Source organism: Suricata suricatta, chromosome X, assembly GCF_006229205.1.
Source record: "Suricata suricatta isolate VVHF042 chromosome X, meerkat_22Aug2017_6uvM2_HiC, whole genome shotgun sequence".
Lineage (NCBI taxonomy): Eukaryota > Metazoa > Chordata > Mammalia > Carnivora > Herpestidae > Suricata > Suricata suricatta.
In genome coordinates this window covers 51,381,643-51,404,187 of record NC_043717.1, presented here as the reverse complement: position 1 = coordinate 51,404,187, position 22,545 = coordinate 51,381,643, and the positions used below count along the sequence as shown (strand labels likewise).

The window sequence follows — 22,545 nt, the reverse complement described above, 5'->3', positions numbered from 1 at the left end:
GAACAATGCTCTGACCATTCGGTGGCACTGCTATCCCTCCTGCGACTGCTGTCTAGCCTCCTCCCCCTCCTAGCTATAGCCTCAGTGGTGAGGGAGAATGCTCCTCCAGCCACAGGGAGACAGACATGTCAAAAAACGGAGACAACGAACAAAGAACACATGGAGGCCACGGCAATCCTCCTGCATCGGACCACCAGGACTTGCCCACATCTGAGTGTGGGCAGAGCAGCCATGCTCAAAGGAGGCACAAGGCACAGTATGGCCCAAACAAAGCCCACTGTTCCCAAGATGACAGGCAAATGAAGATGGAACACAGACACAACAAACTATGGACAGAGACACTGCTCGTTTCAGCCAAGATGACACTGTTCCAAACTGTGGTATGCTGTGGCCCCCGTAAGGACTGGCTGTGAAGCCCCATCCCAAGGCTAGTTCCTGAGCAACCCCCTGAGGAAGGTCCTTTGCCTTCGTGCCTTTATTACCTATTGAAGGAGAGTATACCTGGACGGAACCTGCCCAGCACAGCCGTGTGTATGTGCCCCTCTGTTCTGTTATCTAAGTTCCTTCATTTTTCACTCTAGAATTATCTTCCAGACAAAAGAGGTCACAGTTTTCCCAAGCTAAGGCACTAGATATATAAATGCTGCTGAGACCTGCCCCCAAGCTCAGCCCTTACAGATGCTCCATGGAAAGTCAGCCCACAGCTGTTTGTCAAGGCCCCTGAACCTGCTGGGATGTCCCAGATGCATGTTGGGTAAAGGGCCCCATAGTACTCTTGCCTGTAGAGAGACTGCAACAGCTTTCTTAAGCCCAATTCTTTAGTGTTGTGTCACTAGCAGAAATGAACCAGCAGGCACCCCTCATCTCAACAATAGGTTAGAGATGAGCTGAGTGGTCACCCCTGGAGAAGTACTTCTTGCCCACCTAATTTCTAAGGTGGGGCACCAAGATGGCTCCCCACCCCTTTAAGGTATAAAAGGAAAACACAGACATGAATGACAGGCTTTTATTAGGGTACCAGGGATCCAGAGCAAAAGTGTGACACTCAGAGCCACTTGTTCCTCCTCCTGCTGTGGTGGAAGTTCTCACAACACTGTCCTCCCCTCACCCTTTAACCTCACCCATGTTTCCTATACCCCCATCCCCAGCACCTCCACTCATGCCAGAAATACAGTTAGTGGTGTGTAAGTTTGACTTACTCAGGTTCTTTGCTCCATAATAATCGTCACTTAACCCAGGGAAGTCCTGATTTCACAGACAGCAAGGACAATGAGGGAGGGAGGGTGGGGGAGGGAGGGAAAGAATTGGGGACAAAAGAGAAAATAGAGAAAAAAGACAAGGGGAAGGAAGAATACAGAGCCAGGTGAGCATTAGTGACAGAAGTATGAAATACTATGAAGACCTATAATTATAGTGAGGTTAAGAATTCTGCTATGGAAAGAACGCCCCACGTCAGATAAGATACCTGTACTTCATGCTGTCCAACTTGCTGCTGGAGGGCCTTGGAGTGGACTACCTTTCTGAAGTGGTCTATAGTCTATAGTCCAACAGGACTGGCCTGGTGGCTTTCCAAGGCTTAGAGTACCTGCTTTGACTAAATTTGTAGTTACAGAACCAAGGTCTCTGCTCTGCCCCTGAAATCACCATGTCCCTCCAAGGGTGCACAAAAGAACAGGCAGAATTATCATTATCCCAAGGAACTTTTTGCGCAATACTGACTTACTCTGTCCAAACCCTTCAGGGAAAGCTTCATGCAGTGTGAGGTATGGCCTTCAAAGTTGACCTGAGCTGCATAGACGACAAGGGCTGAGCTCAGCTTCTGGACAGTAAGTGCTAGGCAGTTGCAACTCTCACCCAACAGGCAACCTCCAACCCTTAGCTGGGCCACCCAACAGCGAACCCTCCCCAGGCTGGGTCCAGCATGGAGGTTTGGAGGCTGAGCCAGTGAAATGTACTGATCTCACTTTGGCCCGTCCCCTACTGCCCACGAGCAGAACCAACTGCACCTAGTGCTTCTTACTGAGCTGGCCAGGATTACGAGACATAAGCTCCATTTGGATGAGGGCACCCTTAGATTTACCAGCTACCAGTCCAAATGGCAATGACCTACGTAGACCATGACCATGAATCAGGCTGGTCTAGACAAAGGACCTTACCTACTGGAACCAGTCCATCTCCTGCGAGTCCCCACAGCCCAGGACCCCAGAGCCCCTCTTTGCAAGGCAGCAGGGGAGAGGTTTACAGTTCACCATGATCCACATGAGAAATATTTCATCAGCATGACCTGGTGTTTAAGGTTAGGGTCCTTAACCTCAGCAGTTAATTTCCAAGGCATATGGCAGAATATGAGTATTTCTCAGGATTAAATTGGTTCTTAAAAGTTTAGTTAGCTCATTTTATGGCCTTTTCTACTGTTTATTGTTTTGCAATAAACCTGTTTAGACTACATTGAGTAATCCCCCTTCCATATCAATTCCTGTAAGCAGAAAGGATTTCCTTTTGAAGGCTGGCTCTGTAATCATTCTGGGATGACAGTGAGTCTGTTGGAGCTGTGTGGACATCCTGGGTGCACATGAACTGAACATGCATGTAATTCAGGAAGCAGGTCCCACTCCAGGTGTCCAGGGAAGAGAGAGTTCTTCTCTTAACATAGAGGAGTGAAGTTCAGGGAAAGAAAACACAAGAGGAAGAAGCCAGGAGAGCAACGCTGAGTCCCTACACCTGGTTCTCTTGAAAAACATTCTTCTAAACCTGCCACAATGGCTGAGTACCACTCATCACCACCATGGCAGCGCTCAACCTGGTGCCCCCAAGGCCAGTGCCAGGGACTTCCTGCTAGGGCAGCCTTGGAACCAGTTCTTGCTTACAGTCTCCAACGTTCTTTTGGAGTGAGCAGCTGGTTAAGAAAGACCCAGTGTGTCCCTGTGCACACCAATTTCTATACTGACTCTTCAAATGAGCAAGTATGCCCGCACATGCACACACACATGGACGGGTGGACAGACGGGCACGCCTGCACACACACACACACACACACACACACACACACACACACACACACACTCTCACCGTCTTCTCATAGGAGGAGGTGCAAATGAGGAAGAGAGGGCGGGACTGTGGGCTGCTCTCTGTACCCTGCTGCTACTTACGTTCCTGTATGCTGCTCTCCTGGGCCATGTTTTCTTTGCTCTTGTAAAATGGAAACTTTCGAGAGAGGCGGAAACTCTTTTTACGTTTCGTTTTGATCGACTGTGAAAGAACATGAAGATGGAGGGGAAGGACAGAAGAAAAAAAAAACAGAACAATGGATTTTAAAGCATGCAAGAAAAACTGAAATGGAGACAATGGCGAGCTAAATAAAAGACCATCTCTCACAAATGGAATCTATGAGATTAAATGAAAAGTTGATGTAAGAGGAAAATTATGTTTACAGGAAAATGTTGTAGGGATGTTAGAGATTTCTACCTAATGCAGACTCACAGCACTCACTGGCACTTTCTAAAAGACAAGGTCACTGTAGCTTCCTGGACACATGCCCTAAGGTGCCACTGATACATTCACACAGAATCCTCTACTCCATGTCTCTCTTCCCTCCTATGGCTCCAGAAGTTCTTTGACCTGTGAAGCTTACAGAAGAAAAGGGGTGAATGACTGAGACCTCATGCCTCATGGGTCTGAGGGGTTGGTCAGAGCTCTGAGACTGGCGTTCCTCGATGGACAATGAGGCCAGCTTCTATTTGGGATCCCCACAGCACTGACAGGGTCTGCAGCTGGGAAGATACCCACAAGTAGTTTCGTGTGACCCAAACAAGTCAGCCTTCCAGACAGCCCAATTGCAACACATCTTCAAGAGCCAGTAACCCAGGGGGAGGGAATACATGCTGGACACAGAGTTTGACTGCCCTCACACTGCTTTCTCAAAAGCAGTCGCTCAGTATTCTGATAGGACAGAGCCAGCACCCTGAAAGAGAGATATTCTGTTGTGCTCCCCAGTTCTCTTATCCACCGGACAGACTCCAACTTTCTTACTCCTCTTCACATGTTGGCTGCACTTCCTTGGGGATGCCCACTTACCCTGTTAGACTCAATCATCCCTGTCCTGGCATGGAACTTCACGGTTTTCAATCGAGCTCTTTCTTTCTTTTCCACCCTGTTTTGGAGTCAGAAAGAAGTCCTGTTACTTACTGCCAGTGCATGGTCTCAGAAGCCATTTTTTGGTTCACTGACTCATAACCACATCCTAAGCATCAACTGTTTACCAGAAAAGAATAAGAGTACATCCATTGGTCTCAAGCAACTTACAGTAGAATGGGGGGGGGAAGAAATCAATACCAAGAAGACGGCAGGGAAGGCCTCATGATCATGACAACTCACCTCTTCTTACTGGGGATCACACCAATTTGCTCGCTTTCTCCATGTGGGGTCACCAGTCTCGCCTGCCACCACTCATCATCAGAGGCATTGATGACATGCAGAATGTCACCATAGGAGAAGCTGAGCCCCTGGCTCGGCAGGCAGCTGTCTCGAGTTCGATCGTAATCAAACAGGGCCCTGAAACGCAAAGTGAGAGATGAAGTCATCATCCTGGTCCTAGGAAGGCCACTCCAAAGAGTGACCGCAGACCCAGGAGTCTCAGAGAAGACCAGAGGAAATTCTCCAGAAGACTGCATCCTCTTTTCCATCTCAATGTTGTACATATGTGCCTCTTCTCAAAAAAAAATCCCAGTCTTCCAAGAAGGGGAATAAGATAATCCTTCACATGGCCACAAGGCTTCTGGACGCAAGGTGGGAGTCCAAAGTCCAACACTCAGCGGGCCTCTCCCTCACCCACATCCTAGGGAAACAAGTTACCCTACCAAAGCGCTCTCTCAGTTTACAAGTGCCTCTTCAAAAACTGGTTGAAGGCAGGACATAAACATGTTAACAACCATCTCAAACAGCGAATGATAAATGCTGGAGGGACACAGAAGAGAAAAGGGCCCTGTGTCCTGGGGCCACTGAGGACAAAAGCTAAGGCTTTTCCCCGCAGAATGGTAAGGCTGATGTTCACCTGCAGAATGGTAAAGTTCAAAAGGACCCTACCAAGAAGCCTCCAAGTTCAGTCTCTCACTCTTATATAGGGGGGGGTGGAGACTCAGGGGGGAAGAATAATGTGACCAACATCACACACCTAACTAACCTAGGATGGAGGCCAGGTTCTCTGGAAGGACGTACATAGTAAAGTGATAAAAGGGATGGTGGGAAAAGGTGGGAAGGGAGCTATACCGTCCAGGCTTGAGGAAAAGGAGGAGCCCAGCCTGGCTGCAGCTGGGAGTCCTAGGAAATGAGCTCAGAAACAAAGGTCTGGTGCCAATTTGGAGGGCCTTAAATACTACCTGATCCAGTGGCCCCTGAAGGTTTCAGAGTAGGGAAGTGACACATCAAAAGAATGCTAGGCACATTAATCCACCCTCATATGAAATGCGATAATCAGAGTGGGGTGGATTTGAAGGCAAATTTAAGTCAAAACTACAAGCTCAAATCCTTCAGGATTCACTGCTGACTTTGGCTCTGGTGAAGCTGGTGCTTCACACCCGAGCTCCCTGCTCAGGGAGTAAATCACCTGCGTGAAAGTGTCTACTTTTCTCATCCTCTAGATCTCTCTTTGTAGAGTCACTATGGATGGGTGACTTCAGTAGAAGTTTGTATTTTTCTACTTGCAATCTAGGCTCTGACTCTTAACACCCTACTTCTACACACAGCCCAGGGGATTTCCCAGAATTAGTTGTAAGATTTAGACTTCTACCTGTGGTGCAGTAGTCTGTGGCTCACCTGGAAACTGCAAAGTGAAACATACTATTTCCTCACATGCAGGCCCAAATGAAACACAGAATGTGGTAAAAGTATGCAGAGTGAAATACCCATCTACTTTTTAAACTCTGTGAATCAGAATTCTTAAGCAATCAGTATCACATTATTTGAAAATGAAAATACTCAAACTCTGACACAGAGCCCTTTATTTCCCTCAATTTACACATGTAAAGCAGTAAGGAGAGTGGCTGAGGCCAGCTGATTAAAGAGGTTCTTTCCCAGCTCTGTGTGACAGGATCAAATCTGAATGCATTTGCACTGCATTCGAAATGGAGTTTCCTAAAGCAAGGAAGGCATTCTGTCAAGATGTTCCTAAGGAGATGTGCAGGGGGAAAAGCTTATTCTAAGTGGCAATGAGAAACACTAGATGTCATTCTGGTCTCCAAAGATGAAAACAAATGTAGTGAGGAAGAGAACAGAACTTGGATTAAGCACAAATTAGTTTTGGTGGGGGGAAGAAGGAAGATGAGGAGAGGGGCGCCTGGGTGGTTCACTTGGTTAAGCGGTGACTTCAGCTCAGGTCATGACCTCATGGGTTGTTAGAGCCCCTCACAGGGCTCTGTGCTGACAGCACGGAGCCTGCTTCAGATCCTCTGTGCTCCTCTTCCACTTGTGTTTTCTCTCAAAAATGAAAAAATAAACATTAAAAAATGAATTAGGAGAGATTAGCATGAGGTTGTAGAATGCTGGAAGGGAGAGCTTACTGGATACAATCCAGGGACAATCCAATATATATCTGAGCACCCTACAGAATCACGACTGCCTGACCTGTGCCAATGGTACAGAAGTGGGACTACATATGATAATGCTGATATAAGAAACCTGTTTTCTGGATGTCAATAATCCAATTACTGGTAATTTTTTAAACATCTGAGATTGAAATAAAACTACTAGGCCAAGATGAATTTCAGAAACCTTAAAATATTAAAACACATATAACACAAGCTGAGGAACATCAAGCTAAATGTGGAATCCAAGTCAACAAGAATGCCAGCAGCAGCCACTGCACAGCAGGAATGGCACTGTCTGCTTTGGTTTTCAACCAAAGGCACACGTTCCTTTTACAATTCTAACTTTCAAAAACCTAAGTCAATATGAAAAAAAAACCTCTTTCAAATATTTTAGCTCTTTCTTTTTCTTCTTGCTATTTGTCAATAACTTTTATTTTTTTACATTTTAGACATTGCTTATTGGTTTTCAATAGCTCTCACTCATCCCTCCGCCCCTCCTAATTCAGTGATATCACATTTTTGAGGTAAACAATATTTAATTTTATAGTATTGTGCAAATCGTGTCTGCAGAGGACTACGCCCTCTTTTCCTATAAGCTTTTTCTATGGCTTCCTTCCTGGTGGAAATACTTTTTTATCTGATTATTTTTCAGTGGCCCTACTGTCTTGTAGTTCCATTACATAACACACTGAGGGCTACTTAGATGTACTATTTCTTTTTGTTACAGACAAAATACTTGAAAGCAGTTTCCTCTGGAGAGCCACAAAAAGAGAATAATAAAAGGATTAATTTTTTTGAATTCATTGTTGTAACATTTGAGATTTTAAACTATTCATATGCATTAATTTCATTAAATATTTCATTAACATAAGCTTATCCTAGAATACTTGAAAAATATGAAATCTAAAAAAGGAAAAAAATCATATTTACTATAACTCAGAACCATTCTTCATATCATTGTGATACTATATAATACTGTGTAATAAGTAAACATAAAATAGATTTCACAGAGATGGAAACATGCTGTGTACATACAATTTGGCAACTTTAGTTGTCACTTGAAATTGTATCATTGATACTTCACATCTCATTGATGGTACATCAAAACTAATATTTTTAAAGATGATACAATATTCTATTCCTAAGGATATCCATTAATTAAACAAGTAGTTTTGAGCATCTAATATGATCAGGCACTCCTCTGGATGTGTAAGGGAAAAAAAAAAAAGAAAGAAAGTGGGGAATCGATTTACGAAGCACCTGGCTTAAGTCACTTGCTTCCGATAAGGAACATGTTTGGCTCTAAGTTCCCCAGCAAACAAGTCAAAAAAGGAAATTTTCCAATAAAATAGTGGTACCAAAGGGTACCTGGGTGGCTCAGTTGGTTAAGCATCTGACTGTTGATCTCAGCTTAGGTCCCCACCTCACTGGACTCCGTGCTGGGCGTGATGCCTAACCTAAACAAAAAAGCGGTACCCAAGTCTGTCTGGATTTTGCTTGATGAATTTGTGGATGAGGAACACTGAACAACAGAATAAACAATGTTTTTAAACTATGATCTTGTTATCACTTCTTGGCCTTTTGGCTGAGATCAAGTATAAACAATGCTTTTATTAAAGACATAGCAGCACATTTGAATTTTAAATACAAGAAATCAAATTTGAAATTCTGAGCGATAATGTCATTCTCAGTTGAGAATGTTAAATGAATAAACAAGAATTTCCTTTTCTATCAATCAGAACTACAAACAGAGAAAGAGCTTTGCAGGACATTGGAGCCTCAGAGGTCTCTAAGTTGCTTTCCAGTTCTAGCATTTTATGAGCCCAAGTCTTTCCGAGGTTTTCTCTACCTAAAGATGCCCAATTCCCTCACCAGTCCTTCCACGATTGTGATGGTGATTTGTTTTCCGAATCCATGATGGAGATGTTCTCTAAATCTAGTTTGTCTGTTTTCCTGCTGAGACTGTATTTGACTAATAGCTAGAAAACTTCCTCAGAGATGACGCAAACCAGGCCCAGAGATGCACAGGGCCTCATCCAAAGTTGCGTGGTGGGTGACCTTCACACCGGGGCGCTTAAATCTAAGAAAAATGTCACGAGGTCTAAGTCACCGTCACATCACAAACAAACAAAAGCTAACTCCCCACTTGGCTATGTCTAAAAAATACCTTTCTAGGCAGGAGACACAGAAGCAAAGTAACTCCTAGCCTTGCAGAATGTGCTGGCTGAGTATGTTGTAACGAGAGGCACGTAGACGGGACAAGCCAAGGTCTAAAAAAGCATTCAGAAGGAGCATAGGTCACACCTAGCTTGAGGAAGTTATGAGGAAGGGTGGACTTTTGAACTGAGCCTCAGAGAAGGTTCAGGATTTCAAGAGAGAGATGGGAGATGCCCATCTGGCTAGAAAGAACAGCATAAGCAAGGGCCTAGAGGTCAGCAAGCCGGTCTGTGAGGCGGGGTCAGCAACACCCATATTTGGCTGCAGCCAAGCTAAGGAGGTCTGACATTCACTTAGTAGGCCCTGTGAGACTGACTTCATGGCATCAGCTTTTTTAATCATTACCAGGCTAAACTTTCATGTGGGAAGTAAAATTAAAAGCAAAGAAGGGCACTTGGCTGGTTCAGTCAGTAGAGCGTATGACTCTTGATCTCAGGGTATGAGTTCAAGCCCCATGTTGGGTGTAGAGAAGGAAGGAAGGAAGGAAACTAAAAGAGAACAGGCGTGAATAGTAAAGTCGAACCACCTTTCAAATGATACATATTTCACGTAATCGAAAAAAGTATGTAATCTAGACGTTAATACATTTTGGAAAAGTGTTGGCTACCCACCTGAGATCTTAAGAAGCGTGCTAAACTGTGGCCATCTAGCTGTGACAATGTCTCTTAAGAACAGCCTGGAAACCTAAGAAAGTGACAGGGACTGGCTCCTTGTTACAAATGCCTCAGGCTGGATCTGGTAAGAGGATGAAAGAGCATCTTTTTCCGGCAACACTACTCTATCCTCCTACCCGCCACCCCTTTTTATCCTTAGGGCAAGAACTAGAAAGTCAAGATAGATAACACACCACCCCTTTTAAATTAGACTGAACCACTGTTCCAAGACTGATATCCTACAAACATAAGGCCCATAGCAATCAAACTTTTCAACCTTTGACTCAAAAAGAGTGAACAGGAAAAAAGAAAGCAATACCTATTTGTCTCCAGACATCTAAAACCATATTTAACCACTCTGGCACCTTGGTTTCACCCCGCATATGTGAGTTTATTGACAAGATGGCGTGTTGGGAGAAGAGCAGCCTCAGAAACCCCTTATTCTTTCTGGGTCTAGATAAAAATAATTCCATGAAAGCCTCCAAATGGAGGACTGGTCAGCTCAGAGGGAAACCCTATGTTAGGAGAGAACAAAGCTTATGGAAATATTACCATCTACAGCCTAAGATCACAGTAAGTGGTCTACATAAAAGATTATCCTTCAACCCTGAATATGTTCCTCCTTGGTTATGGCCACACAGTTCTCTGAAGCAAAAGAAAGTCACAGATCCTGGTTTCCTGCAACTTCTCAAACACTATGGGCCATGCCAGGAAAACACTGACATCTTTTTTTTTAAAGTTCTTAACATTTATTTATTTTTGAGAGACAGAGACAGATCATGAGCAGGGGAGGGGCAGAGAGAGAGGGAGACACAGAATTCGAAGCAAGTTCCAGCCTCTGAGCTGTCAGCACAGAGCCCAATATAGGGCTCGAACTCATGAACTGTGAGATCATGACCTGAGCCAAAGTCAGACGTTTAACCTTGGTTAAGACTGAGCCACCTAGGTGCCCCATGTTGTCTTTAACTTACAAAAATATTTTAATGTTTATTTATTTTTGAAAGAGAGGAAGACAGAACATGATCAGGGGAGGGGCAGAGAGAGAAGGAAACATAGAATCCGAGCCCCCCCCCCCCACTTTTTTAAATGTTCATTTTTCTCTTTTTTTAAAACACTGATTTATGTTAAGAGCAGGATAAAGACTGGGCCTAAAGAAAATGTGGCATGTAAAACAAAGTTAAAGTGGGTAATGCAACAACCTTCCGGAGCCAAGTCACACCAGCATGAAAAGCAGATGCTCACTTCCCAGGGTCTGTGGGTTGGAGTTCCTTCCTGAGCTAAGCTTCAGCACATCAGCTTTAAATGCCACTGTCTATCTTCTGAAGGAGAAAGCACTGCCAAAGGTCTTGAAAGATACGTTGTGTAAATGGTGACCTTTCAAATAGTATCCCCTATGAGTTTCGTGTACCTGCCCACATGATGCGCGTGATCTAGGGAACTCTACCTAAACTTCCTTTCAGCTAAGACCTCACTGCCAGAGGGGATAGCAGGGATATAATCAACTCAAAGTTTAACAGATTACCAGGCCAATGTTTCTGGCAGTTCAGATCCTAAATTGTGAGATTTGGGTCTAAAAGATCCCAAGAAATCAGAAGCACCTGGCACACTCACGTTGGTGTCTTGGTGAAGAGAACACAAGGAAAATGGCAACTACTAAGAAAACTGGTCAGTCGGGTTTCTTGAAGCAAAGTACTTGAGTGCTTCGGCCTCAAAGACAAGTGGCTGCTTCTGCTGCACTGGCCTAGTAGCCATCCTCACATCTCTGCCTGTGGCTCTCGCTGTCACTGTGGCCTGGGAGGCTTGGCCTGTCCCCCCTCACCCTTATCAGCTACCCTGAGGCTTGACCCAAGACCCACTCTTTTCTGTGACACTGCCCACTCCAAATGTCTTTCTTCCAAATTCATCATATGTATTTTGCAATCACTTTTCTTTATATTTTCTATGTATTGCTATTTATTTAGCTCTTGCAGTTTTAAATTGTTTCATAGTGTATCACCTAAGGGGAAGCCCTCTGAGGATGAAAGCCATGTCTGAGGCTCATGAACGGTGCAAGAGACCAGGCTGGGGCAGGGGGCACAAAACACACTTGCAGTTATTTTCCAGTTACTGTCCATCAGAGAGTTCTCCCACTGCATTTCCCTCCCATTCCAGATGGGGTCTAAGACGTTGCTTACTCCCTTTCATCTGCATTATGGGCTGAATGTTTGTGTTCCACCAAAATTCATATGCTAAAGCCCTAACTTTTATGGTGATGGATGGTATTTAGAGAAGGAGTCTTAGGGAGGTAATTAGGTTCAATGAGGTCGTAAGGCAGATAGTTCCCTTATGAGAAGAGGAAGAGACAAGGAAAGATATCTCTCTGTATCTCTCTTCTTTTATAAATGTCTATTTGTTTTTGAGAAAAGAGTATGAGCAGGGGAGGGGCAGAGAGAGAAGAAAACAGGATCTGAAGTGGGCACTGTGTTGACAGCAAAGAATCTGATATGGGGCTCGAACTCATTAGCTGTGAGATCATGATCTCAGCCAAAGTCAGAAGCTTAATCCACTGAGCCACCCAGGCACCCCCCACTCTACTTGCACACATAGTAAGAAGGTGGACACCTATAAGCTAGGAAGTGGAGAGGCCTCACCAGAATTTGAATCTGTTGGCACTTAGACCTTGGACATCCCAGTATCCAGAACTGTGAGAAATAAATGTCTGTTGTTTAAGCCGCCCAGTCTATTGTATTTTGTTATAACAGCCTGAGCCACAGAAAGTACCGGATAAGAGGCACCTATTATTTGAAACTGAGCAGCCCCTCCCTTGCCTGGTCCTTAGGAAGCATGCACACACAGCCACAAAGCAACTGTCACTTATGAGCCCTTGACTTTAATGTGAGAGTTAAAATGTCTGGCAGCTTCCAAAGAGCAACCTAAATGCCCAAACGCGAGTAGTGAAGTAAATACAAGATGGGTCATCACAAGAGGAACAAGTGCAGATGACAGCAAGTTGGGTCTTCCTGGCACTCCTTGCAGACGAGAACGTGGAGAACATGGAAGGGCACTATTCTCCTCAGTCTACTTTAAAGGCCAATTATGAAGTTAGAGGGGCATTCAAGGACCCATCAGCCCACAGGATTGGAACATTTGGGGTTCACAACATCTGTTGGGTCACCTGGGGGCATTATGAGCACAGGTCCAGGAATGGTGTCTGGGGAACATGCTCTAGCAACAGGTCGTTCAAGAACTGCTGATACCAAAAACTCTGCCCCATCCTTTCATAGCCCGGAACACTACATAAGTTGCTGTTGCATTTTAAGATGTATATTAATGTCACCCCCAAATTCTGTCAGAGAGTAACGCCTGCCCAAATCACCTCATTAGCACTTTAATCCACTACTGAAACTCATTAGTGAACATGACAATGTCAGGCTCTCCCCAATACCACCCTGGGCTATAAATAGCACACTTGCACAATTCATGTCTGTTTCATGACAAGGAGCATTCTCCAGCCTTCTTCGATGACCAAGCCAATATCTGTGACATCGTTTCTTGAATCAAGACTGCAAATATCCCAACAGGATTTCCTTCCCAGAGTGGGGAGAAGACTGGGATGGTAGATGGCCAGCCAGGAGGCCAGGACTCCTAAAATGCCTGCCTGATGCTGCCCTGTGGCTGTGAAGAATGCATCCACCTGGCCACAACAGACTTGCAAAAGCCATTATTACAGATGTACTCTCAAGCCTCTTGGCAACCTTTGGACAACAGCGTCTTTTGTTCTTTCACTTAAGAAGTAGACAAAAGAAAAGTTTAGAACTTGGAAGATCCTGGAACTCTCACCTAACCTGTGTCTTTTTGTACTACCTACACACCAGAATGACCTGAGTTAAACACCCAATCACCCTGACCCTGAGTACGAGGCTCAAGAGAGGCCTATTTCTGTAGAGTTTTCCATTGTGGAAGGCAAGTTCAATAGCAGAGCAAAGGTCCTACAGTGGGCAGAAAGGCAGGCTCTGCTCATCCTATGTGTACCATTTAAGAGGCGATTCTATATGGTGAAGGGTGGGGAAGGTCTTTCTATTAAGTTAAGTCACTAGTGATTTTAAAACCAAATTGCATTTTCCAAACATGTTCATCTTTCCTTCTTCCCCCTGCTCGGGGCTCCACAAATCCCACCTCCCCTCTCATTAGTATAGCTGCAGCTCCCTAGGCCTTTACCTGCTATAGCCTCTGTGTTGCTGTAAGAGGGTGTAATTTGCTTCAAAATAGCTTGGCAACCCATGCACACCAGAGAATAACGGAGACTCAAGAGAAGGAAAGGGAGGAGGAAACATGTCAGAGGGGAAACAGCAGCTAAAAGAATTAAAGCTGAAACCTCAATGGAAAAGGTTTCCTTCACTTTAACCACCTGCTGCTCAGTATCTACTACATAGATGGCAAGAACCACGTATGCCACTTCCTCTACCCCCACAACCATGCCCAAATTCTTAGCCCTGTACTTTCTTGCTTTCCACATGGTAGGAGCTAAAGTAAGTGTAATGTGGGGTTCCTGGGTGGCTCAGTTGATTAAGGGTCCGACGTCGGCTCAGGTCATGATCTGGTGATTCACGAGTTCAAGCCCCACATCGAGCCTGATTCAGATTCTGTGTCTCCCTCTCTCTCTTCCCCTCCCCTGCTCATGCTCTGTCTCTCTTTCTCTCTCTCTCTGAAAAAAATAGTGTTAATGTTTAGCCGTTCAAGCGAAACAGAAACAAATACCTATTGTGACAAACAAGTGGTTACTCCTGAATGTTCTGATTGCTTGTTAAAAACGTACATTTGGGGGCGCCTGGGTGGATCAGTCGGTTAAGCCTCCGACTTCGGCTCAGGTCAGATCTCACGTTCGTGGGTTCGAGCCCCGCGTCAGGCTCTGTGCTGACAGCTAGCTCAGAGCCTGGAGCCTGCTTCCGGTTCTGTGTCTCCTTCTCTCTATGCCCCTCCCCCTCTCATACTCTGTCTCTCTCTGTCTCAAAAATAAATAAAACATAAAAAAAATTTAAAAAAAAAACGTACATTTGGGGCATCTGGGTGGTTCAGTTGGCTAAGCACCAGACTCTGGCTCAGGTCATAATCTCACGGTTTGTAAGTTGGAGCCCCACGTCGGTCTCTGTGCTGACAGCTCAGAGCCTGGAGCCTGTTTTCAATTCTGTGTTTCCTTATCTCTCTGCTCCTCCCCTAATCACAGTCTGTCTCTTCTCTCTCAAAAATAAACAAACATTAAAAACATTTTAAAGCGAATTGCGGATATCCAGGCCCGCGAGGCTGAGGACACTGCAGACGAGGGCCTAGCAAGTGGAGCTTCCAGGCTTGGAGCCCTTGGGAGCTGCCTGGTGGAAGCTTCTGTGGCAGAAGTGGAGTTGCGCACACTAACCCCAAATTGATAATAGCCTCGTGGATGCCTGAGTGAGAACTGGGAACAGAGACTCCGAGGGAGGGAGCACCAGCTCAAGATGGAGCTGGGAAGAGAGTGCCCAGAGACTTAGCCCCAGGCTGCGAAAGCGTGTATCCGGAGGCCGCACAGCACCCAGCAAGGCTGCGCACGTGCAGGGCAGCCATGCAGGTTGGCACACAATTTTGGAGAGCTGCACGTGAGCTGGCTTCCAGGGTGGTACAGAGCTGAGGGGAAAAGGAGAGACTGAAAGGAGACCTCAGCCCGTGGCTCGGCGGACAAACTTTCCATTTGCAGCCGCTGGGTGCAAAGAGAGAAATCTGGCCCCATTCAGTGGGCTTGTTCATCCCTGGGCCCGGCAGCCCACAGACCTCAGGTGGAGACAGGGAAGGGCTGGCTCTCCAGTTCCGCTGCGCAGTCCCAACAGAAAGCTGCCCGGCTGCCAGAGGTTATTTTAACAGTTGCAGAAGCATTAAAGTTCATGGACTAGGATTTGGAGGCCTGGTGGAACTTAGAAAACCGAAACAATCTGACCCACCTGTAGCATGGGTAGGTTGGACTCAAGAGAATGGTTGGCAACGTGTGGTCTGAGAGAGATTTGCACATGGTCTGAGACGGACTTGTGGCACCGCCATTCTTCTCCCCGTATCCACTAAGGCGGGGCCTCAGAGACCAGCCCCTGAGACCCGACCTACCTACACTGAACCATGCCCATCCACGCTGGAGAGCTGGATTCTTCTTTTCAAGCTATTTTTACTTTTTTTTTTTCAATTTCTTCATTCCTAATTATTTTTAATTTTTGGTTTTTATACTTTTTCCCCTATTTTCCTATTTCCTCCTTTTCTCCCTTTTCCCCCTGGAGTCTGGGAAAGACCAACATTTAAGCACTGCTGTGATTGGATCAACTCTTACCATCCAGATATTTTTTCCTTTATCTCATGCTTATCTCCCTCCTCTGCAGGTTTTATGCTCTCAGACTGTCCTTTATCTCTGGCTGTCGCTATCTCCGCCCCCCCCCCCCCCGGCCCCGTCTTCTTTTTTTCCTTTCCGGTCCTCTCTTTTTCCTGTTCCTTTTTTCATTCCCCTTTGGGTTTGCTTGTTTACTTGTTTTGTCAGTGTGTTTGTGTGCTTGTATTCCCTGTGTGTTTGTCTGTCTGTTTTCCTTTTCAGGACTACCTTAAGAAACAAGCCAAAGCACATAGTGGAAAGTCTCAAATATCACTGAATAAGAAAATATATTAACTACAGGCACAACAAGAGAAACTGAGAGACACCATTAAAAGAACATCTCCTAAAACGACAGGCCCTGGACAGTCAAAGAACCTCCTTTAATAGAGCAATACTAACAGGTGCACAGTGCTGAATGAGCTTTTAAAACTAACAAGAGACAGAAAGCTAGTCAAAATGACAAAACAAAAGAACTCTCCTCTAAAAAAATTCCAGGAAGAAATCACAGTGACAGAACTACTCAAAACAGACACAAGCAACATAACTGAACAAGAATTTAGAATGACTATCATAAAATTAATCGCTGGCCTTGAAAAAAGCATAGAAGCTGTCAGAGAAGATACTGATACAAACACTAGGAACCTTCATAATAGCTGTGACAAGTTAAAAAAGGCTATAAATTAGGTGAATAATAAAATGGAAGAAGAAGAAAGAGAAAAAGGTCCTGACTGGGTATTGGATCAAACTATAATCGAAAATTTCTCCAATCTGGGGAAAGAGAAAGACACTGAAATTCAAGAGGCATACCAAACTCCCCTAAGACGTAACCTGAACTGACCTTCAGCACAACATATCATAGTGAAACTGGCAAAATATAAGGATAAAGAGAGAATTCTGAAAGCAGGTAGTGATAAAAGGGCCCTAACACACAGAGGGAAACCTATCAGAGTGGATACAGACCTATCTACTGAAACCTGGCAGGCCAGAAAGGAATGGCAAGAAATCTTCAATGTGATGAACAGGAAAAATATGCAACCAAGAATCCTTTATCCAGGGAGCCTGTCATTCAGGATAGAAGGAGAGATAAAGGTGCTCCCAAATAAACAAAAGTTGAGAGAATTTATTACCACCAAACCAGCCCTACAAGAAATCCTAAGAGGGACTCTATGAGGGAAATGTAGCAAGGAATAGAAGACACCAGAGACATCAACAGAAACATGCACTCTACAGGGAACACAATGAATCTAAACTCACATTTTTCAATAATAACATTGACTGTAAATGGACTGAATGTCCCAATCAAACGGCACAGAGTAGCAGAATGGGTTAAAAAAAAACCCCAAAAATCCATCTATTTGCTGTCTACAAGAGACTCACCTTAGACCTGAAGACACCTTCAGATTGAAAGTAATGGGATGGAGAAATATCTACTGTGTGACTGGACGCCAAAAGAAAGCCAGAGTAGCCATACTTATATCAGACAAACTGGACTTTAAAATAAAGACAGTAACAAGAGATGAAGAAGGACATTATATAATAATTACATGGTCTCTACATCACGAAGAGGGAAAAATTATAAACATGTATGTGCCGAATTCGGGAGCACCCAAATACATAAAATAATTAATCACAAACAGAAACAATCTCATAGATAAAAATGTGCTAATTGCAGGGGACTTTAATACCCCACTTACAACAATTGATAGGTCAACCAGACAAAAAAATCACTAAAGAAACAATGGACCTGAACGACACATTGGAACAGATGGAATTAATAGATATATTTAGAACTCTGCATCCTGAAGCTAGGGAATCCACTTTCTTCTCGAGTGCGCATGGCACATTCTCCAAGATTGATCACATACTGGGTCATAAAACAGGCCTCCATAAATACAAACGAATTGAGATCATACCATGCACACTTTCAGATCACAATGCTATGAAACTTAAATCAACCACAGCAAAAAGTCTGGAAAACCTCCAAAAATGTGGAGGTTAAAAACCACCCTATTAAAGAATGATTGGGCAAATCAGGCAGTAAGAGAGGAAATTAAAAAATATATGGAAACAAATGAAAATGAGAATACAACAATCCAAACGCTCTGGGATGCAGCAAAGGCAGTCCTAAGAGGAAGTTTATTGCAATCCAGGCCTATTTCAACAAACTAGAAAAAGTGCAAACTCAAAATCTAATAGAGTATGTAAGGAAACTAAAAAGGGAGCAGTGAGAGCACCTCAAACCCAGAAGAAGAGAGAAATAATAAAGATCAGGGCAGAAATAAACCATATAGAATCCAAAAAAGCAGTTGAAAAAAAATCAATGAAACCAAGAGTTGGTTTTTTGAAAAAATAAACAAACTTGAAAAACCTCTAGCAAGGCTCCTCAGAAAGAAGAGGGAGAACACTCAAACAGACAAAATCAAGAATGAAAATGGATTACAACCAATGCCTCAGAAATACAAGCCATCCTCAGAGATTACTATGAAAAAATATAAGCCAACAAACTGGACAATCTAGAAGAAATGAATTCCTAAGCACACATGCACTACCAAAATTCAAACGAGAAGAGAGAGAAAATCTGAAGAGACCCATAACCAGTGAAGAAATCAAATCAGTTATCAAAAATCTCCCAAAGAATAAAAACCCAGGGCTGGATGGATTCCCAGAGGAATTCTACCAGACATTTAAAGCAGAGTTAGAACCCATCCTTCTCAAGTTATTCCAAAATATAGAAATGGAAGGAAGACTTCCAGACTCATTCTATGAAGCAAATATCACCTTGATTCCTAAACCAGACAGAGACTCAACGAGAAAAGAGAACTACAAGCAAATGTCCTTAATGAATACTGATGCAAAAATACTCAACAAGATACTAGCAAATCGAATTCAGCAGCACATAAGAATTATCCATCATGGTGAAGTGGGATGCATTCCTGGGTTACAGGGCTGATTCAATATTCACAAATCCATCAATGTGATACATCACATTAACAAAAGGATAGATAAAAACCATACGATCCTATCGATAGATGCAGAAAAAGCATCTGACAAAATACAACATCCTTCATAATAAAAACCCTCGAAAAAGTAGGGATAGGAGGAGCTTACTTAAACATTATAAAAGCCGTTTATGAAAAGCCCACAGGGAATATCATCCTCAATGGGGAAAATCTGATAGCCTTCCCCCTGAGTTCAGGAACAGGACAAGAATGTCCACTCTCACCACTGTTGTTTAACATAGTGCTGGAAGTCCTAGCATCAGCAATCAGATGTAAAAGACCTGTATGATGAAAACCATGGAAAGCTTATGAAAGAAACTGAAGACGACACAATGAAATGGAAAAACATTCCATGCTCATGGATCGGAAGAATAAACATTGTTAAAATGTCATTATTACCCAAAGCAATCTACACATTCAATGCAATCCCCATAAAAATTGCACCAGCATTCTTTTCAAAGCTAGAACAAACTATCCTCAAATTCGTATGGAACCACAAAACACCCCGAATAGCCAAAGTAATATTGAAAACCAAAACAGGAGGCATCACAATCCCAGACTTTAGCCTCTGCTACAGAGCTGTCATCAGAAAGACAGTATGGTACTGGCACAAAAACACACACAGACCAATTGAATAGAATAGAGAGCCCAGATCTGGATCCACAAGTGTATGGCCAATTATTCTTTGACAAAGCAGGAAAGAGTATCCGATGGAAAAAAGACTGCCTCTTTAGCAGGTGGTGTTGGGAGAGCTGGACAGCAACATGCAGAAGAATGAAACTAGACCACTTTCTTACAGCATTCACAAAAATAAACTCAAAAAGGATAAAAGACCTGAATGTGAGACAGGAAAGCATCAAAATCCTAGAGGAGAAAGCAGGTAATAGCCTCCTTGACCTCAATCGCAGCAATTTCCTACTTGACACATCCCCAAAGGCAAAGGAATCAAGAACAAAAATGAACTATTCAGACCTCATCAAGATAAAAAGCTTCTGCAAAGCAAAGGAAACAGTAAAAAAAAAAAAAACTAATTGGCAACCAACAGAATGGGAAAAGACAGTTGTAAATGGCATATCAGATTAAGGGCTAGTATCCAAAATCTACAAGGAACTCATCAAAATCCATACCCAAAATATGAATAATCCAGTGAAGAAATGGGCAGAAGTCTTGAACAGACACTTCTCCAAAGAGGACATCCAGATGGTCAACAGGCACATGAACAATGCTCAGCATCACTCAGCAGCAGGGAAACACAAATCAAAACCACAGTGAGATACCACCTCACACCGGTCAGAGTCACTAAAATGAACAAATCAAGAGACTATAGATGCTGGTGAGGATGTGGAGAAATGGGCACCCTTCTTCACTGTTGGTGGGAATGTAAACTGGTGCAGCTGCTCTAGAAAACAGTGTGGAGGCTCCTCAAAAAACTATCAGTAGAACTCCCCTATGACCAGCAATAGCACTGCTGGGGATCTACCCATGGGATACAGAAGTGCTGCTGCCTTGTGGCACATGTACCCTAATGTTCACAGCAGCACTTTCAACAACAGCCAAATCATGGAAAGAGCCTAAATGTTTATCAACTGATGAATGGATCAAGAAGATGTGGTATATATATATATATATATATACATATATATATATATATATATACACACACACACACACACACACACACACACAATGGAGAACTACATGGCAATGAGAAAAAATGAAATCTGGCCATTTATCGCAAAATGGATGGACCTAGAGGAAGTCATGCTAAGCGAAATAAGTCAGGCACAGAAGGTCAGATATCATATGTTGTCACCCATAGGTCAAACAGGAGAAATCTAATAGGAGACCATGTGAATGGGAAAGCGGGGGAAAAGAGTTGGGGGGAGGGAGGGAGGCAAATCATGAGAGACTTCTGAATGCTGAGCACAAACTGAGGGCTGAAGAGGGAGGGGGGATCAGGAAGCGGGGTCATGGTCATAAAGAGGGGCACTTTTGGGGGAGAACACTGTGTGTTATATGGAAACCAACTTGGTAATAAACTATAAAAAATTTTTTAAAAAACATACACTTTCCAGGGCGCCTGGATGGCTCCGTTGGTTAGGCATCCGACTCTTGATTTTGGCTCACGTCATGATCTTACAGTCTTGAGATCAAGCTGACAGCACAGAGCCTACTTGGGATTTTACCTCTCTGCCCCTCAACTGCTTGATTGCTCGCTCTCTCTCTCATAAAATAAGTAAATATTTATGGGGCGCCTGGCTGGCTCAGTTGGTTAAGCGTCCGGCTTCGGCTCAGGTCATGATCTCACTGTTCATGGGTTCAAGCCCCGTGTAAGACTCTGTGCTGACAGCTAGGTCAGAGCCTGGAGCCGGCTTGGGATTCAGTGTCTCCCTCTCTCTCTGACCCTCCCCTGCTCACACTGTCTCTCTCTGTCTCTCAAAAATAAATAATAATAAAAAATTTTAATTAAAAAAATAAATATTTAAAACATTTAAACATTTAAAAACGAGAATGTGAGTGAGCACTGTGTATTGTATGTAAGTGATGAATCACAGGAATCTACCCCCAAAACCAAGAGTGCACTGTACACACTGTATGTTGGCCAATTTGACAATAAATTATATTGTCACATATATATATTTAGATAGGTAGATAGATAGATAGATAGATAAAACTCTCAGGTAGTAAAAACAAAAAACAAACAAACAAACAAACCATACATTTCCCAAACCCAGTGAATCAAAATCAAGAAAAGAGGGGGCCTGGGTATCGCTATTTTTATTAGCATGCCAGCAGATTCCTATCAGCAAGTTTGGGAAATGTTGAAAAAAGCCATGCTCTGTGGTCAGAACAACCAGGTTCAAATTCCGGTTTTGGAATTTCTTGGCTATCTAACTGGAATCTCAGTTTTCAAACCTGTAAAATGAGAATAATGTTTACTTTGTAGTATCACTTAAAAGATTTAATCACAACTTAAACAGAGTAACAAAGGGCAGGAATGCATAGATGTTCCCTAAATGTTTGGCTGTATCCTAAGGACCCTGGGGAGCTACTTACTGAAAGCTTCTGAATAGCTTACGCCCAGATTGTTGCTTTTAGCTTCAACCCCCTGCACAACAACCAGGCAAATGGGCACCCAGCCTCTTCTGTAACACCTCCAGTAACAAAAGATCAAATTTACTATCTCCGGAAGCAGTCCAATCCATTTTTAGACAGTTTTAATCATTAGCTCTTTCTTCTTTCTGTTGAGCTGAGGTCTGCCTTGGGTGACAAAACAAATCTAATCCCTTTTCCATATGACAGGGTGATACAATTAACTGAGATAAGGAAATTGAGGAGTAGAAGGTATGGAGGGGGGTTCAATTTTTTTTAATAGTTTATTGTCAAATTGGTTTCCATATAACACCCAGTGCTTCTCCCCAACAAGTACCCCCCACCATGACATTCACCCCCTCCTTCTCTCCCCCTCCCCCTTCAGTCCATGGTTCGTTTTCAATATTCAGTAGTCTCTCTTGATCTGTGTCCCTCACTGTCCCCAGCTCTCTTTCCCCCCTCCTCTCCCCATGGTCCCCTGCCAGGTCTTTCCTGTCAGACCCATGAGTGCAAACATATTGTATCTGTCCTTCTCTGCCTGACTTATTTCGCTTAGCATGACACCCTCGAGGTACATCCACTTTGCTACAAATGGCCAGATTTCATTCTTCCTCATTGCCATATAGTACTCCATTGTATATATATAC

General features: G+C 43.7%; 1 protein-coding gene across 5 annotated transcripts in view; it reads right to left on the bottom strand.

Moving 5' to 3' along the window:
• DLG3 (discs large MAGUK scaffold protein 3) overlaps positions 1-22,545 on the bottom strand; it is a 66,000-nt gene that overhangs the window by 8,144 nt on the left and 35,311 nt on the right. For 3 of the 5 annotated variants that reach the window (XM_029930345.1, XM_029930350.1, XM_029930349.1), the window contains 3 exons: positions 4,375-4,551; positions 4,075-4,150; positions 3,150-3,249 (listed from right to left, as the gene is read on the bottom strand). In XM_029930345.1, the coding sequence (XP_029786205.1) occupies positions 3,150-3,249; positions 4,075-4,150; positions 4,375-4,551 (353 nt within the window). Of the gene's footprint in view, positions 1-1,199; positions 1,246-3,149; positions 3,250-4,074; positions 4,151-4,374; positions 4,552-22,545 lie in introns of all 5 variants that reach the window. The other 2 variants (XM_029930346.1, XM_029930348.1) reach the window with 1 other exon arrangement.